Below are 19,238 nucleotides of genomic sequence, written 5' to 3' on the forward strand. Positions count from 1 at the left end.
GACTTGAATGAGTTTGGATTACAGAAAAGTATTCAGATTAGACTAAGCCTTACGATTCAAAAAAACACTTGCCAAAATATAAACAAACTTTTCATTAATCGGATTCTCATGTCGTTAACAAAAGCCAGGCTCACAACTTTATGTACAGTATGGACCAACTTCCTCTGTAATATGAATGGATCAACCAAACCAATCTTAGTTAATTGAAAGAAATAATATGGTATTAATAATTTTACTACCTGTAATTGGTTAATCGTAATAAATATATACTGATTTTCTTAAATTACCCTATTTAATTATGAATATTGGAACTATCTTTGATGAGAATCCTTTATAATGAGTACAGATATTTTAGGAAAAATATTATAAATTTGAGAAACAAAGTAAATTAAAATATTATATTTAAGATCAAATTCAATCTTTTAACTAGTTTTTATATTAAGAATAGGGGACAATATATTACAAGCTTTACATATATATATATAAGTTTTATGTTGACTAAGTTGTTCGTTTAATCATAAGAACACGACATTTCCTTCCAATCCAAGTGGACAACCATGGCGGATCTCTGGACACAACTTTGTAACCAGCTTTTGAATATAATCTGCGAGCACCCCAATCTTCCTCATATGCTCTCAGTGCCAAAAACTCACATCCCCACACATCTGATAGCACATCGCAGGCTCTTAACAATGCAGTTCCCACCTTCCTCCTCCTGTTCATCAATTACTCACACAATTAATCATCCCCTTCTTCTTCTTCTCCTCCTCCTACAAGCATTTTTGTATATGATTCTTTGTAGTGAGATTAAGGTTTAAGTAGTTGACCTGAAATTGGAGGAGACCGCAATTCCAGAGATGTAAAGATATTCTGTTGCATGAGGAGGGAGATGTTGAAGCACATTCTCATCCCTCAGGGCAGTCACGTCTACAACTCCCACTATCTGTTTTGATGAATCTGATGAACTCTTTGTGGCTGCTGCCTCCTCAGCAACCAAACAAGCATACCTAATATTGTAATATGAATCAAACTTGTCTCAAGCAACATCAAATATTAACTTGTTTTACGACAATCTGATCCATTTAATCCACATTGTGGGGGAGAATTCTATTTTTTTTTTTAATGTTTTTGATAAGAAAAAGATTTTGAAGGGAATGAGTATATACCTGTAAATCTGACAGAGTGATTAATTTACCCATTCCAAACCAAATCACGAAGCAGACAATATATTACACAGCAAAGTTACCGAAGGTAGAAGGTTTTTTTCTTCAAGAGGGAGAAACTCTGATTTTTGAATGATGTAAATTTGACCAATTGAGTGGGTTGAAAAGGGTTTTTTCAATCTTATAAAAATGTTTTTTTTAATCCCCCAAAAATGTTTGTAATTTAATGGTATGGATGCTTTCTATATGTGGAAGATCACAGGTTCAATCTTCAACCTTTTGTCCCCCAAAAAAAAAAAAATCCAGCCGTTTAGAGTTTCGGATTAAATGAATCAGATTTATAAAATGTTATGTGTAACCTTTCAAGAGAGAAAATATTTTAAACTTACCTGTCACGAGGAGAGCTCTTTAACTTGTAAAGGAGGCCGGAGAGCACTTCTGCCTACGTGCATCGCAACAGGACATCAAGAAGTTAGGAAAGAAAATTTGCATTTCATAAAATATTACATGAAAATTGATAAAAATTAGCTAACCTAAATTATTGTAAAATATACATATATATGTTGATTTAAGGGGAAAAAAAATCCTCCTTCTTTGGCAAGAAAACAAAAAAGAGAAAAAAAAAAGTCCTTTATATTTGCAATAATAAAGATAACTTAAGAAAAATTGTAAATAAAAAAAAAATGAATTCATGTATTACATTTAAAAAATGGTATTGAATCTTGTAAAACGGAGAAAGAGTTATCATTTCCTTAAACTGGGAAATGTTTAAATTTAAATTAATTAATAGTTTTATAGTGTGTTTGGTTGGAAGGGAGGGAAGAAGAGGGGAGAGAAAATGAACCCCTCTCCTCATTTAGTTAAAAATTTTGAAGAGAAAGGAAGCCAAAATGTTCTCTCCTCTCATCTCCGTCTGTCCATTTTAGCTCACCTCCAAATTAGAGGTTTTTGGAGGGAAGCTAAATTTTTGAACTATTATACTCTTATGATTTGTTTGATATTCTACATCTATCCATAAAATATGTTATTATAATATTTATTTTAAATAAAAAATATATTATCCTAAGTAAAAAAAATATAATTATTATAATTAAAAAATATATTATAATAAAAATTAATATAAATTATTATAAAAATGAAAAACATTATTTAAATAAAAAATTATAATATTATAAAATTAATTGTTTTTTATAAATATATTATTTATTAAATATATTTTAAAGTTGAAAAAAGGCATAGCCTAAAGAGCATAAAATTTCAATTTTTATAGAGCATATAAAATTTGTTAATTTGATTATTTCAAATATATTATTATATTAATTAGAATTAAAAAAATATTGTACCAATTTTTTAATGCACATATTAACATGATAAGACTGAATTTTTATTAAATTATACGATTTAAATTAAAATGCAAATTAATTTATATAATATATCAATAAAAAATATAAACTAATATGTAAGAGTAAAATAATAAATTGATTATTACTATCCTTCCTCTTTCCTTCTTGAACCAAACAGGGAATCATTAAATATCCTTCCGTCTCCTCCTTTTTAATCAAACTAAACAATGAGGATAAAAACTCCCCTCCCCTTCCCTACCCACCCTCCCCTCCCTCTCTTACCTTCCTTTCAAACCAAACAGGGCCTTAAAAAAACTTTGTTTTAAAATAAAAGGGAAAAAAGATGCGGTATAAGTAAAATTTGAAAATAAAAAGAAATATAATCATTAAGGCAGCTATATTTCACCTGCTCACCGATTCAACTAATCAATTTGTTTTCACTTTTAAATTTATAATTTTTTAAATTTTTTATAGGGAAAATCCCAAAAAAAGTCTTTGGAATATGGGAAATGTCAGATTGGGTCCTTAAATTTCGAAAATGACAGAATGGGTCATTGACCCAATCTGTCATTTGTGAAATTCAGGCGAATTGACAATTTTGCCCTCATTTATTCATTCACTACAATAATTCAAGGAATCACTATAAGAGTTTAGGTGTTACCTAGATTCGTATAGCGAATAACTATTCACTTTTTCATAGTCAGGTGTCTTGTTATTAACTACAACTAATGCTGTAATCACTAGAACAATGTAAGCACTACCTAGATTTGTGTAGAGAATAACTACTCATTTTTTCATAGTCAGGTATCTTATTATTGTCAGGTACCTTATTATTAACTACAACGAATTTTGTAATCACTAGAACAGTATAAGCGTTACCTAGATTTGTTTAGAGAATAACTACTCACTTTTGCTCAAGGGTAAAAATGTCAATTCGCCTGAATTTCACAAATGACAAATTGGGTCAATAACCCATTCTGTCATTTTCGAAATTTAAGGACCCAATCTGAAATTTAGTATATTCCAAGGGCTTTTTCTGGGATTTTCCCTTTTTTATATATTAAAAGAATTTTTTTATTACAAAAAGGTTACTCGATAATATCGAGAGAATAATTAACAACTTCAAAACATATTGACCCAGGAGGAACGCCGTTGAGAATGAGAATAAGTTAATAACTAACCTCATAACAACATTGGCTAAACAATTTCTCAAGATTGAAATTCCAAAAAAAGAAAAAAGATCAAAATCTGCTGAAGTTGAAGACAAGGCGAATGAATCAGAACCTGAAAGAACTGGAAGAACACGGGATTGAAGAGCGAGACAGGAACATGGAAAGCTTCCGCCTGAACATTCGCAGCATTTCTGATTTCCTCATCTTTCTCCACAAGCCTCCTCACTCTCCATCCATTCTCACACACCAAACACTCTCTCTCATCATCAGTCACACTCATCATTCTCCTTGTCCTTCTTCCTTCTTCTTTCTCTTCTTCTTCATTCTGCTTCTCGATCTGCAATTCCGCAGAAACTACGCTCGAATTCGAACACCTTCCGCTAAAACGATGTCGCTTCGTTCTCGCATTGTAATACCCTGCGTTTCTAACACCGTTAACAATGGCGGATTCCGACGAGCAGAAGAAGAATAGTTTCAGCGAGGTAGTGGGAGGGTTAGTGGTAGCTAGCAAATGAGCCATAAAAGGGAGGGATTAAAGAAATGAGGGCTCATTTGGGAGAAAAAAGATCAGTGAACGGTGAGTGAAGAAGGGCATTGTTTTGTTTGTGGATTTGGTGGTGAGAGATTCGGGTTTGATTGAGGCCGTGAGTTGGAGAGAGGGAAGGGTCACGTGGAACAAGGCGAGCCAAGGGAAGAGGTACGTCTTTCAGGGAAGATTTTGAACATGAAGGACAAAACGTTTTGGGCCTTGGGAATTTTTTATTCTTTTTATGGTTTAAGACATTAATTTCTATTAAAGTATATGAAATCAAAAGTGTAGTTTGGTTCGACTTTCATCAAAACTTGAACCCAACCAAATTTTAAAAATTTGATTTGCACAAAAAATATTGTTGTTCAGTCCTAGATATAAGATCATGTTAGGAGGTGAGTTCTAGTGTTAAATATAAAATTTTAATTTATTTATTTTATATTTAGTTTTTTTAACCAATTTATATAACTTATAAACTAATATATATCTAACATTACAAATTATTATTTCAAGAAGATTAGGTAAGTAATTTATTTAACTTAATAATACTTTTCCAGTCTTTAATATATGACTTAATTTGAGAGTTTACATCAACCTTATATATAAGATTTATTTCACATTTATTAATTTTTTTCAAATTAATCCTATTAATATTTTCTCAATAATAATCAAGTAGAAAAAAAAGAAAAAAATTAAAAAAGATACTTAAAATATTTTAAAATATGTCATATTAACTAATTTAATTGATATCAGTAATCTACCAAATTAATTAATTAAATCTTATATTAAGGACCGAATGAGTAATAGCAACATAAATAGCTCTAGATTAAGAATCTGATAAGTAACGGAATGCTTTTTTTTCTTTTAAAAGATTATTTGGCTTATGCAATTTGATTTAGTGGGGTTTATATATGGATAAGTTCATTTCATTTTTTTTCCCCAACTCTAATGGTTGCCCATTTTGTTTTATTTAAAAAAAGGTTTTTTTTTCCCAAACCGGAACTCTTTAGAATGCGCAGATTGCAAGTAAAATTACATTAACTCTTCATGTAAGAGTTAAATCTAATTGGTAAGAAGTCCATGACTCACAAAATTATGAATTGAAATGTCACTGCAATCGAAATTTTATATACAAATACTTATTTTGCATAGTAACATTGTAGTTCCAAATAACAGAATCACTTATTCCCATTTGTCATGAGCTACTTTTTTTCCGTGCCAAGAAAACAAAATCTCTCTCGCTCTGGTTTTTTTTTTTTTATGAACTTGATATTATTGATAGATTAAAATAAAATTAATACCATTTTTAGTTTCTAAAGTTTGACTTTTTTTTAATTTTGATTCTTGAAATTTAAACTTAATGATTTTGATCACTAAAATTGGTTTACATAAAGATTTTCAGTCTTCAAATAGTGTTTTTGGTCTCTAAAATAAGATTTCAAGAACTAAAACTACTAGATTTCAAATTTAAAAAAATGAAAAAAGAAATACTTATTGAATTTCAAGATGATAAATAAGTGATTTTGATAGATTTTTAACATGTCAAAACCATTTCAAGTGTAACTAGCATAACCTATTTATCTTTTTAAAGTTCAATGGGTATTTTTTTTTTATCATTTTTTCTTTTAAATTTTAGGAACCAAAATTAAAATAATATCGAATTTCATAAACTAAAAATAGTATTAGCCACTTAAAATAAGGCATGAAATTTTACCATTTGGTATTGAATACTCCTCCGGTCCTAATTATAAAACCCAATTGACTTATTTGAGGAGATTAAGGAAGTAAGTTAAGTTGGTTATTTATAATAAATAAGTGTTGTCATTCCTAAAATATCCTTGCTAATTAAGTATATTGGCTAAAACTATCATTATTAGAAGAATTATCTTGGAAAAAAATACATAAATATAAGAGACAAAATGGATTGGGTCTTATAATTAGGACCAAATAAAAAGTCAAATTGGGTCTTATAATAAGGACCGGAGGAGTATATATATATATATATAATTCATCATTCCAGGTAACATGACCACTAAGGACATCAACAATCAACAACTATAACTAGTGTACCTTTTGGTCCAGCTCCAGCTGTCTCCTGATGTGCCTGTAGCCCCCTCCATCACCCACAAATTAACACAATCCATAGAAAACTTAATGATTTCCCTGATTCAGGCTAAATCCATAGAACATACAAACCAAAATCACATTGGGATGAAGACCTTGCAAAGTCTCTTGAAGTATTTTCCATCCACGCCCATATGAAAAGCCGCACTATGTGAGGATCATTAATCTTCAAAATTTTCCACCAAACACCATTCCCTCCCATGAATACCCCACCGGAGAAAATTTAAATTTTTTTCTCCTCCAATTTTTTCATCCAATTAAGCATTTAGGTTCTTATGATCATCAGATGACAAGGACTTCATAAGGATCTCGAAGCAGATACTATTAATTATAATCCTACAAAGAGCACGTGCCACCTTGTAAGGTGGAAAACTACTTCCATAAAAAATAAATAACTGAAACGAAAGGGTTACAAAATTAAAATAAAAGTTGCTTCCCTTACTTTTCTAGCGTCTCACCATCAGTATATTGCATATTCAACAAGTCTAAAATTATATGTGCATATTGGAAGAAAACTGAACACTTGATGTCATAGATGGGTCAGATAAAGCTTGAAACATTCAGGGTTTAATATCTGCATTCATCATTTTCCTACATAACATCACTGGAGGGCATAAATCAAAAAACAATATCTCCAAAAGAGTTCGTGCAAACTAAATCTGCAATGTAAACAGTTCAGACTTAGGATCAATGCTCTTCAATGTGGATGTTGTCAATTGATACAAGGCTTTCCACATAACATGAAAATTCCAAGAAGAAACCATCTGTCAAAAGGAACAAACTTGAATTCATCATCAGCATTGATATCGTACAGAGCCAGAAGAGTTTGTATTCTATGCTTCCTGACTTCAAATTCATTTATACAGAATAATTCATTCCTCCAAATAATCATTGGATGTAATACCCAGGGAGTGAGGCTGCTAGTATATTTCTTAATCCAACTCCATCTCTCCTCAGATGGGCCAGTACCCTCGTCCATCACCCACAACTCAACGTAATATTTATGTCCAGTCCATTTGTTACAAAGCACAGCAAATTTTGTCATCATACACGGCAAGCGTTTCATGTTTAGTCGAGTCTAATGGAGGCATTGGTATTATGGTAAATATTTCTCTTGTAATGTCAAATGAAATTATTGATTCACAAACTTCTATTCCTTCTTCGTTCACCTCCGTCCCAAACCAAAACATATTTCCATTGGCAGTAGCAGTGTCCGCACTAATCATAAAACCCGAAGAGTCCCCAAATCCTACTTCCCTCCACAAGCCAGCGCAAAATGAATACACTTCCACTTTTATCACTCGATAACCACAAGCCTCATCCTCATCCTCAAACATATGAACTAACACTATCTTATAATCATTAAGAATGGGACTGAATCCCAATCCTACCCGATAAACGCTCCGAAAGTGAATAATAGTTTCAGACACACGTCTGGTCTCTCCAATAGCTGGATTCCACAACAAAAATGTGGGGGGAGTCGTAGCATACTTACCTATTTCAAGACAGAGCAAGCCATTGCTGGAACCGACGATGCTCTCTGGTAACGAGGAACTGACCGAAGGTGTTTGGCAGTTGACGGAGTTTCATATGAAAATCAAGCAAATATAATTCCCAGGGATCAACTCTGCCATTCCAATGGAAAAGAAGAGAAGGGTTTTGATGGCGGGAGTGGCGGAGATGGTCGTTGATAAAAGACGGGGTTTTCAAGAGATATTTCCAATCTTTGCGCACACACCGAAATCGGATTAAGGATTTCACCGGCAGCCGTTTGAGAATGTTCCTCATGATTTCTTCGGGAAGAAATGGTGGCCATTATCTACTTCACCGTGCGAAGAACTGAGATAAAGAGTGGTGAAAGCTAGGGCTTGCAGAAAAGAAGGCCTTCGGTGTCAGATCCGGAGGAATGGCGCGCGCGCGTTTATATTAAAAAGTGGGCCCCTATCTATCAACTAGTAACATGGTGCACAATAAAGGTTTTTAATTTAATTTAGATATAAAATCTCAATCCATTTTGTTATTTATATTTATTTATTTATTTATAATAATTCTTATAATAATTGTATATATTAAATGTTCTATTAACTAACTCTTATTTATTCATTTTTCAACATAATATATACTTATTTGGTCTTATTTATAAATTACTTCTAACATATTTCATACAAATCAAGAAAAACATTAAATTTCGTTAACTCTCGTTTAAAATTTAATAAATTTTTAATTTTATTCCTATTTAATATGTATTATAACTTATGTAAATAAAGTCAACACAATAATAAATGAAAGGTAAAATTATACATCTATACAAAAATTTCTCTCGATGTCTTATAAATAGAGCTAAAAAAATATTTTCTTTCTGTCTTATAAATATGATCAAATGAGTAGTTATTACAAATAACTAACTTAACAAACCTTCTTAATCTCTTTAAAATATTCAACTAACTCTTACATTAAAGATCATGGATATTACTATTATTCCTTAAAAGAAAGAGGAGTTTTTATGACAATACTTTAAGGGGAAATTGCAATTTAGGACCTTAGAATTGCAAAAACGCAAATAGAGACTCTTAACAACTTCACTTTGGGTTTTGACAATTTCATGACATATTATTGTTGTCAAAACCCAAAGTGAAGTTATCAAGGGTCCCTATCTGCGTTTTTGTAATTCCAAGGTCCTAAATTGCAATTTTCCTATACTTTAATGGGTTTTAATAACACTAGATTTGTAAATAATAACCCCTTTTTATTAAAAAAATTTATTTGAGATATAGTAATTTCAAACTTATTTTCCCTTAAAAACATTACATATAAAAAAAATAGATTAATACCTAAAGCCCAAATTGATTAGATGATTTGTTCCCACCACTTAATAAATGCAAAACAATATAAGGTAATTATCGAGTTTTGAGATATATAAAATGACTATGTTCGCAAGATAGATAGATAGATATAGATATAGATACACACACATATATATAATGACTAAAACAGTTAAACGAATAATAACGAATAATAATAATAATTATATAGCAAATGGTCATACCATCTAAATAAGTTAAAAATGTTTGTAATAATGTTGGCAGAAAAAAAACTACTACCTCTAGTCCTTAATATAAGACTCTGTTTAACTTTTATTTTGATCATAAATATAAGACCCCAATCTACTTTGTCTCTCATATTTATATATTTCTTTCCAAAATAACTCTTCTAATAATAATAATTTTAGTCAATACAATTGATTAGTAAGGATATTTTAGGAAAGATAACACTTATTCAGGACAAATAACTAATTCAACTTACTTTTTTAATTTTCTCAAATTAGTCAACTGGCTCTTAAAATTAAGATTGGAGGTAGTATTATTTTCATAAGCACTTGTTGATTCAATCACAAGTTTAATTAAGGATGATTATATTTTTTGACCTGAGTTAAGGATGATTATAACAATGTAGCGTATAACAATAATGTCAAAGGAATTACAACTTAGTGACACAATATGTTACTAGTTTCATTTCGTTTGTAACCTCAAGCCATTAGTATCTATACTTTCTAATTGAAAATAATTAAAAGGGGTGTTTAGATTATTCAAGAAGTGCTTTTAAAAAAGACTTTTTTTATAAATTGAGATAAATTTTTTCATATATTTAGTTGGCACTTTTAAAATTATGATTTTATTTAAATTAAAAAAAAGGCATATAGCAACAATTGACTAACCAATGACTACTGCCTAAACGAGTAACTACTTTTTCACAAAAACTCATAGGTTCAATTACAAGGTTAACTATAAATTACCATTAACAACATCGTGAATAACAACAATTGAATAACAAGTGATCATATCATCAAATTATGCGACCAAATGTTTTCTTGTTGCTTTTTAAAGAAAAAAGATTTAAACATATGTGGCAATTTTTTTCTTTTTTTGATAGTACATACGTGGCAATTTTAATGTGCGGGAACAGATTATAATTAGCCACAATAGCGTGGTCAAGAGATCACCATAGCATGAAATTAAGGAGATTAAAGAAGTTCCTATCAAAAAAATATTTCAATATACACGATTAAATATAATAATTTACATAGATTAACACACACTTATGATAATAAACAAATAACTAATTTAACTAATATTTTTAATACCCCAATATTAGTTACTCCCTCCAGTCCTAAATATAAAACCCATTTTGTAGTATAACTTACCAAACAGGTTTTATATTTACAACCAGAGGAGTATGTAGTTCTCATATTGAGGATATGTGATAGTATTTGGAAAACACATACCCTTGCGAGGTGGAAAACTACTTTCAAAAACCAGAAATTAAATGAAAACACAGGAAACTCAATTGATTCACTAACTCCTATATAATAAAAATCATCTCTACATTTAATGGACAAGCCCCAAATGATATATCCATATTTGAAAACCGAACAATCTGCCTTAATCAATAGGCCTAATAAAGATACAAACATCTGATGTTCTTGATCAGTACCACCACTCAGCAACAATAATATGCTCAGAATGATCCAAAATGGTAGCTACATATATGTATTTCAATCAGAAATTCTTAAGCAAAGAAAATCTACCATGTATGTATTAATTAAGATTTAAGTTCAAGCCTCAATGTTGTTAACTGATATGAGGCTTTCCCCATAATTGAAAATTCTATTACACCTACAAGGAATAGTGAACTTCTTGAATGCATTAGTAGAGAGATCAAACAGATATGTATAAAAGACTTTATTTCCACATCTTCGTCTTCATCATCTTCAGGATGGGAGAAGGAGGCGATTTCATTCCCCCAGATAGTCGAATGGCAATGGGCTTGGCAGTATACTAGCCAGAGGTATGCCAAGGGATCAAAATACAACAAAAATAAGCCTTATCCTATTAGATGAGTCGGCTAAATGAATCGCACAACGCAATGCCATTGTTCTAACCACTTTTGAAGCAGCTTTTTCGTTTCTGTTTTTTTTTTGGTAAAAAAGAGGGGCTAAGGCCCAAAACAAAGAGATTAACTAGCTAGAGTTCTTCGCATAATGCCAATCCCAGCTTGATCTTCCAGAAAAACTTGCTAGACTTCTGCTGGAGGCACATTCCAAATGAACTTTCGTCTTTCTTGATCTTAGCTTAACGCAGCGAGCAGGCGGGCGCACCTATTCCCTTCTCTGTAAATATGCTGGATTCCAACTTGCCATTCTCTATTCAGCAACTCGTTAAAATTATTGGCTAGAACGTTGCTTCCCAAGATCCTCCGTGTTTTGAGTTCCTCTTCCAATTCTGCAGCATCACATTCAACAATGATCTTTCTAAAGCCCATTTGCCAGCAAATATTAAGTCCTTCATAGATCCCCCACGCTTCGGTTATATGTGCATCACACTCCTCCAGCTGGATAGCAAATCCTTGTAGTCCTTCACCTTCATTCCAGCGAATTAACCCCCGCCCTTTCCCAGGGCAGCACTTTGTAATAATGAAGCCGACCAGCAAAAAGCATTAAGGATTTAACAACCATAAATACCCAAATGAGATAAGCTACGATAGATTCATTTCCACCAAAAGTGTTTAAATAGAGCAAATATTCAATGTAACAATCAAAATTCAGGATCAAAGCTTTTCAACGTTGTCGTGGGCAAGTAATGCAAGACCTTCCACATAATTGAAAAGCTCAATGTTGTAGGAGTTAGATCCAACAGCAAGCTTCTTAAACACATCAGTAGTGATATTGAGCAAATACAAAATTGGTGTTTGACCATCATTCCCAGTATCAAAAGGTAGGAAGACAATCTCATTCTTCCACATACTCACTGGTTTTAACTTGCATGGACAAGGGCAACTAGTATATCTTTTAGTCCAACTCCATTTCTTACAATCCTGCCTGGATTCAAATGTATCCTCCTCCCTCACCCACAAATGAATGGAATATAATTTATCCTCTCCTTTAATGCAAGCAACCACAGCAACTTTGTTCTCATAAACAATAAGCCTTTTCTCATCATAAGAGTTTAATATAGGCATTGGTATTACTGTGAACTCTTCTTTTGATAGGTCATATGAAAGTATCTGATCATAATCATTCCCACCCTGCTTTCCACCAATCCAAAACACAACTCCATTAACAGTGACATTTCTAGAACTACGAACTCTAAAGCCCTCCAAGTTCGCAACTTCAACTTTCTTCCATGACTCAGAGTTCAGTGAATACACTTTCATTCGCTTAGGCACAATTTGATAATCAAGAACTTTAATTCTCACAATCTTGTAATCATTATCATTTGGACTGAACCCAAATCCGAAAAAATAATCAGTCGCACTAGTTTCAAGACACACCTTTCTGACCTTTCTAATCGCTGGGTTCCACAATAAAAGGGCATCAGAAACACCTTTCTCCACGACGCAGAGCAAGCCGTTGCTGGAACCAACGATCCAAGCAAAATTCCAATTGGCCAAAGGTGATTTTTGAACTTCAAGGACTTGCATGTCGCGATCCAGAAAACCAACCTGCATTTGCGCGGACCCAGCACGGTGCCATTTGAGGAGAAGTAAATGGTTTTGATGGCTGGACTGGTGGAGCTGGTCTCGGATGAAGGATGGAGTCTTGATGAGTTTTTCCCAATTTTTGCCTACGATTCGAAAGCGGATTAGGGATTTCACTGGAAGTCTTTCGAGGATGGTAATGACCATATCGTGGGGAAGAAAGGCTTGGTCGGCCTCCATTATCAGCTGCTCGCTAGCCATAGGAGACGAAATCTCGTTAGAGAGCGTCCGTGCGGTGATGATGGTACTGGATGCTGGTTCTCCCTTCAACTCTTCGACTGGGCTTGAAAATTGAAAGAGACTTCAAAAGCTTTTTCAAAGGCGAAGCTTTGAGTTTTAACCCTTTACGGAAAATATAACGATCGCACATGTAAGTCATGGTTGAGAAAAAATCTGAGGAAAATCATTCAATCTGTAACATGGAAACCATTTAGCAAAGAGGGATAAACATACTCATAAGATTATGAAAATATTGCATTTTAATGCTTTTGTCATCATTTTGTGTCATTGTATGTGTGCAGTCACCATTTTTTTTTTGTGAACTTATTTTCAAGAGAAATTGGAATGATCGCACTTTTTGTGCTTTTGATCATCCCCACCTTTCCGTGTTGAGGCTGTTGGATGATGAGAAGAGGGTTAGAATTTAATGTTTTATATTCAGATTAGTCATTTATGCTCTTATATGATCCACTTTTATTTTTTTAATAAAATGATCAATAATAGAAAATTAAAATGAGTTATCCAACTGAAGTTTTTTTTTGGTACAGAGTTATCCAACTAAAGTTGTTGTAAGGGTTTCGGGGAATGCTCCAGTTTTTTTTTTTTTTTTTAAATAAGGTGTTTAAATATTCCAGAAGAATCCATTAAGGGGCGCCCAATATCTGAAAGTTTTTTTGGTTCTTCCATGCCTTGGAAGTTTTATTTCGCAGCATTTTATCTTGTTGTTTAAGTTTAACCGTTAAATATGCCGGTTAAACTATATAATTTAACAATCAAATTTAATGACAAATAACGACTAGAATATTTTTGTTATGAAAACAAACTTTTAGGACATATAAAGAGAAAAAAAAACTGTTAAGTGCTGAGTATTTCGTGTATACTTTCGGATATTTAAAACCTTATCCAACAAAAAAAGCCATGTCTCATGGGAAACAAAAGTCTGATTTTTTATGAGATTGTGAGTATTAGTTTCTATTGTTCCACTGTACTTGGTTACTTACTTTGTCATCTCGTAAGTTTAGGAAGCAACGGACAAAAGGTATGATATTTTAAAAGTGATGCACATTGTAGGATAAGGGGTCATTGGCTCTTGAATCTCCCAGAGGATGCAATTTTATACGTAGGCATGTTCTTACTTTAGTAAATTCTTGATACTTAACTTTAAAGTTTTTTGCTATCAAAAAGAATTTTATCAGCAATCATTCTCATATTTCAATCAAAATTTAATTCATGTACCATGCTGTTCTTTTGACAAGATAATCAAACAATCTAAGAAGTTGTGTGTGTGAAAAAGGTCTAAGAAGTATCATTCAATCTTTGACATGAGAAATTGTATAGATATAAGTTGTAATGAAATTCAAACCATTCAAAAATTTAATCTGAACAAATCATATTCAAAATTTTCTAATATGCAGTTTTTCAAAAATAAGTTTATTTTTTTAAAAGAAATATGAGTTGGTAACATTCAATGATCCTATAATATTATGAAAATCACATTATCACACTCAGCTTGTACAATTATTACAGAATATATAATTTAACGACATTGATATTTTGGGAAAATTTTTAGTTAAGTCCAAAAATATGAACATAATAGTAATTATAAAAAGTCTAAACAGGTTTTGAAACTCCAAATCAGTCTCTCTGTCCCATAATGAAATTAAATTGTAAATTTCCATATTTTGAGTTTTCATTTTTTTTTGGTAAAAAGAGAATTTTTATATTTTTATTATTCGTTATAAATTTTCATATGTTGATATGTTATTTCTCCCTCCATTATTTGTTGTTAAAGCTTGTATTCCACTTATAAAGGCAACATGGTCCTTTTGCTTTCTAATTTGATTTCATTTTAGGTTTAAAAGACTTCAATGACACTTCAAAATGTTTTGGTAATTATTTTCAACAGCCCCTTTTATGGGACTTAAGTGAAATTCTCCTTAATATTTTTAAATTTTTTCCCTAAACTTAGGTATCTTCCCATTGGTAGTAATTTTATTTGAGATATTGTCGGATAGTAAATATGGGCACTTCTCCTAATGAGGATTCGAACCTTGATTTGTCATATTGTGAAAGATTAGCCTTTTCTGCCAGATCTAACATCTGCTGATATATTTTTTGAATTTTTTTTTGAATAGAAACAAAGAAATTCATTTAATGTAAAGTCTGTACAAAGCATATTTTTTGAATTTTTAGTTGCATATATGTCCATTTTCTTCCAACATTTTTTGTTTCGTAATTTCGTAATTGTGTTTCTTTCCGGTTTTTCATTTTAAGGCCGACCTATTATTTTAGTTCATTTGGATTTTGCTTAAATCAACTCATTATAATGGGCTTGCTTTTTAAGTTATAGTCATTTTACTTGTTTTTATGAAATTGTCCGCGGATAAAAAAATGTTGTTGGAATTTTAAAACGAAGAAGTTAATTAAACTTCCAAAAGACTTTGGAAGAAAGTTGGTTTAATTAATTAACTTAATTAAGCTAAAATAGCTTCATTTTTTTAATTAACTTCCTAAAATACATAAGGTTAGAAACCCTATAAGTAAAATTCCTTTAACTTACCCTAGAATAGTAATATTACAGTTCAGATAACAAAATCAATTATTATCTAGTGTTTTTAAAATAAAAGCCAGATAAATAATTTCCAAAGATTAAAAAAAATTAATAACTACTTATTTATAATAAATATGTCTTAATTTCTCTAAATTGGCATATTTAGTCACGTGTATTAAAATTAACCCTTAAATAAGCTTCATTAGCATGTGTAATCTGTAAACTATGATAAGTATACTTTTGGTAAAACATTATAAATACTAAAGGCAAAGTAAATTGAGATCTTGTATTTAAAACTAAAATAAACCCTCATCTAGTTATCTAATTCTTGCATTTAAGGTCGGGGACTTCTGACAAAAAAAAAGAAAAAGAAAAGGTTGGGGACTTTGGGTTTTTTTTTTTTTTGTGTCAAGCTGCTTTCATTTTTGATGTCCGGTACTAAAATTAGTTTTCTTCATCGAATGCACTCTAAATCATCATTCTACAAAGTACTTCAACCCTAATAATGTTGGATAAAACCAAACTTAATCATTTTACAAAGGACTTCACCAACTTTAAATACATAATAATATAGACTACCATGGATTCATTTCCACAAAAAGGGCTTACATTACATACATTTCTAAGCTAATTAAAATCTAGGATCAAGTTTCTCCAATGTTGACATTGGCTATTGATACAAGACTTTCCACATAATTGAAAATTTCATTTTCATAGTCATATCTAAGCTTAACATGCATGTCAAACTCATTAGCAGCGGGATTGAACATGTAAAGAGCAATTTCGCTTCCATCGTCTACATCTTCATCTTCATCTTCAGATTCATCATATTCACCTTCAGATTCTTCATATGCCTCACATTCACCTTTAGATTTACATACAATTTCATTCTTCCAAATAGTCACTGCTTCCAATCTTAAGAAGCCACATGACCTACTTGTATATTTGTTAGTCCAACTCCATCTCTCTCTTGATGCCCCTGTACTTTCCTCCATCACCCACAATTTAAAGCAAAGACCAAAGTCTTTATCACCTTCGTTCCATTTCTCACAAAGTATAGCAAGATTATTCTCATACACAGTAAGCTTTTTCTTCATGAAAAAACTTACTGGAGGCATTGGTATCAATGTAAACACCTCATTTGCCATGTCAAATGAAACTATCAAACAATTATCCAAACTTCCATGTTCCTTGAACCCAAACCAAAACACAGCTCCATTGGCACTAACAGCTTCAGGCTTGCCAATAATTATACCCTTCAGGTTTCCAAATTCTACTTCCTTCCATGACTTTGTAGACAATGAGAACACTTCCACTCGAATTATTCGTTCACTCTTCTTGTCAAGCACATAAATTAAAACCACCTTGTAATCATTAACAATTGGACTAAACCCAAATCCTATATGGCACAATCCTCTAAAATCCTTAATAGGTCTGACCTCTCTGGTTGCTGGATTCCACAATAAAATGGAATGTAGGGATCCACTGCTACTATCATCTCCGGCCAGAAGACAGAGCAAGCCATTACTGGACCCCACTACGTATACGGACCGAAAGGAATCAATCAAAGGTGCTTTCTGCACTTCAAGTTCTCGCATGTCACAACCCAGCACACTCAGTTGGAAATCAAAGTTTCTACAGTGACCCCATTGGAAATCAAAGTCTCTGTAACCACCCCATTGGACAAGAAGTGAAGGTTTCCGATGAGTGGAGTGGCCAAGATGATCTGCTATGAAAGACGGTGTCTTGACAAGATTTTTCCAATGTTTGCATACACATTGAAATCGGATTAGGGATTTTACGAAGTCTTTGAGAATGTTGATTATGATTTCATCGGGAAGAAAGGCTCTGTCGCCTTCCATTATCAGAGGCATTACAGTCCTATCCATTGATGATGGCATCACAGAAGAAGAAAGTGTTCGGAATCCACAGAGGAGATCGAAAAAAAAAGGTAGGTTAAGTCAAGTGGAAACCCAGCAACTTGGAGATTAAATGGACGGAAAAGTACAAATAAATCAAAAGAATAAATCAACCTTTGCTTCGTGCTTCAGTCTTGTCCTTAACGCAAATGCATCAACGAGAAGTGTGAACTGTGAAGAAGGACGGCGTAGAAGAACAGGAAATGAAATGGACGATGAAGGCATCCTTCGCGCTTGAAAAATGACGCTCGAAGTTCCCTCCAGGGCCTAACTTAGGTGATCTTTAGTTTTAAAATGCAAGTAGTGGATCAATCTCAAATCCAAATCTTTGGCCAAAAAAACAAAAAAAAAAAAAAATCTCAAATCCAAACCCTACTTTCATTACCTTTGTTTTTTTTTAAAAAAAAAATCATCTCGGAAAAAAAACCCTCTCTCCAAGGACATTTTTGTCCCCCCGGGCCAAATTTTAAAATCTCACCTTGAGATCTCACAAATTATTAAATTCCAGTGCATTAATTTGACATTTCATAATTTCTATGTTTTTTTAATCATTTCCCCCACATTTTAGTTTTTCTTGTCAACAGTTTTAGTCTTTTAATTATACTATTATATGACATTTCATTTTTATCTTTTAATTTTGGAAATTGTTTCTAGTCTTTTACCCTTTACTCTGAAGTCTTAATGTCATTATAAAAAAAAAGACTAATATTACAATTTTAAATATTAACAAATATTGATATTACTTTATTAAATTTAATTTTACTAAAAAAATACCACTTGAATTTTAAAATATTAAAAAAGTGATCTAATTACTTTTATAAGAATATTGATTATTATTGTAAAGATTTTGACACGTTAGCATAATCTAGTTATCACTTTGAAATTCAAATACTCTTCCGGTCCTTAATATAACACCTATTTAACTAATTTGATTATATTAAGAAAGTTAAGTTAGTTAATTATAAGAACTATAATTTGTTTTTTTCTAAAATATTATAATCATTTTTCTTAATATCCTTCTTTTTTCACTTACTTGATTATAGTTGAGGAAGTATCTATAAGGCTAATTTAAAAAAAATTGATAAATATAAGAAATAGGTCTTATATTTAGAACCAAAATTAACTTAACAATTAGGTCTTATATTAAGGACCAGAGGAGTAGTATTTTTGAGTCATTTTTATTAAAAGTATCATAGGGTTAGAAAATTGAAAATTATATAATAAAATTGAAGATTTAAACTGAAATTATGCATCAAGTCAATCGATACAATGTGTAATGCTAATTTTACATGTCATGATAACGGTTGTCTTGAGTGCATTTTGAAAAATGTTCTCTATTTTTTTCATTTTAGATACTCCTCTTGTCTTTAATATAATCCCATTTAACTAATTTGATTAGATTAAAAAAGTTAGGTAAATTAGTTAATTATAAGAAATATGGCACGTTTTTCTTAAAATACTATAGTTATCTTTTTTAATACCTCTCTTCCTCTTCTATTTGATTATGGTTGAGGGAATATCTATAGGGGTAATTTAAAAAAAATTAATAAATATGATAAATGAGTCTTATATTTAGAATTAAAACTAACTTAATAATTAAATGTTATATTAAGGATGAAAGATTTTTTTTTTTTTCATTTTTTTAATTCCAGGTTTGACGTTACCGTTCTTTTGCGCGGGTTTC

At 31.5% G+C, this 19,238-nt stretch overlaps 2 protein-coding genes across 3 annotated transcripts; both read right to left on the bottom strand.

The window, feature by feature from the left end:
* Positions 1-494: 494 nt before the first annotated feature.
* Positions 495-19,195, bottom strand: LOC114756835 (uncharacterized). 2 transcript variants are annotated; one of them, XM_028945775.1, is made up of 5 exons: positions 19,190-19,195; positions 3,791-4,198; positions 1,553-1,605; positions 828-1,007; positions 495-715 (listed from the first exon to the last, which is right to left on the bottom strand). In XM_028945775.1, the coding sequence occupies exons 1-5, from the start codon at positions 19,190-19,192 to the stop codon at positions 499-501; spliced, it is 861 nt and encodes a 286-aa protein (XP_028801608.1). In that variant the 5' UTR covers positions 19,193-19,195; the 3' UTR covers positions 495-498. The 2 variants fall into 2 exon arrangements, with proteins under 2 accessions (XP_028801608.1, XP_028801609.1); XM_028945776.1 differs by lacking the exon at positions 19,190-19,195 and having other exon boundaries at positions 3,791-4,280.
* LOC114756832 (putative F-box/LRR-repeat/kelch-repeat protein At1g11620) lies at positions 11,611-13,141 on the bottom strand. The gene has a single exon (XM_028945772.1). The coding sequence runs from the start codon at positions 13,064-13,066 to the stop codon at positions 11,936-11,938; it is 1,131 nt and encodes a 376-aa protein (XP_028801605.1). The 5' UTR covers positions 13,067-13,141; the 3' UTR covers positions 11,611-11,935.
* Positions 19,196-19,238: the final 43 nt, after the last annotated feature.

This window comes from Neltuma alba, unplaced genomic scaffold, assembly GCF_004799145.2.
Source record: "Neltuma alba isolate B1F8T4 unplaced genomic scaffold, ASM479914v2 tig00010511_pilon, whole genome shotgun sequence".
NCBI lineage: Eukaryota > Viridiplantae > Streptophyta > Magnoliopsida > Fabales > Fabaceae > Neltuma > Neltuma alba.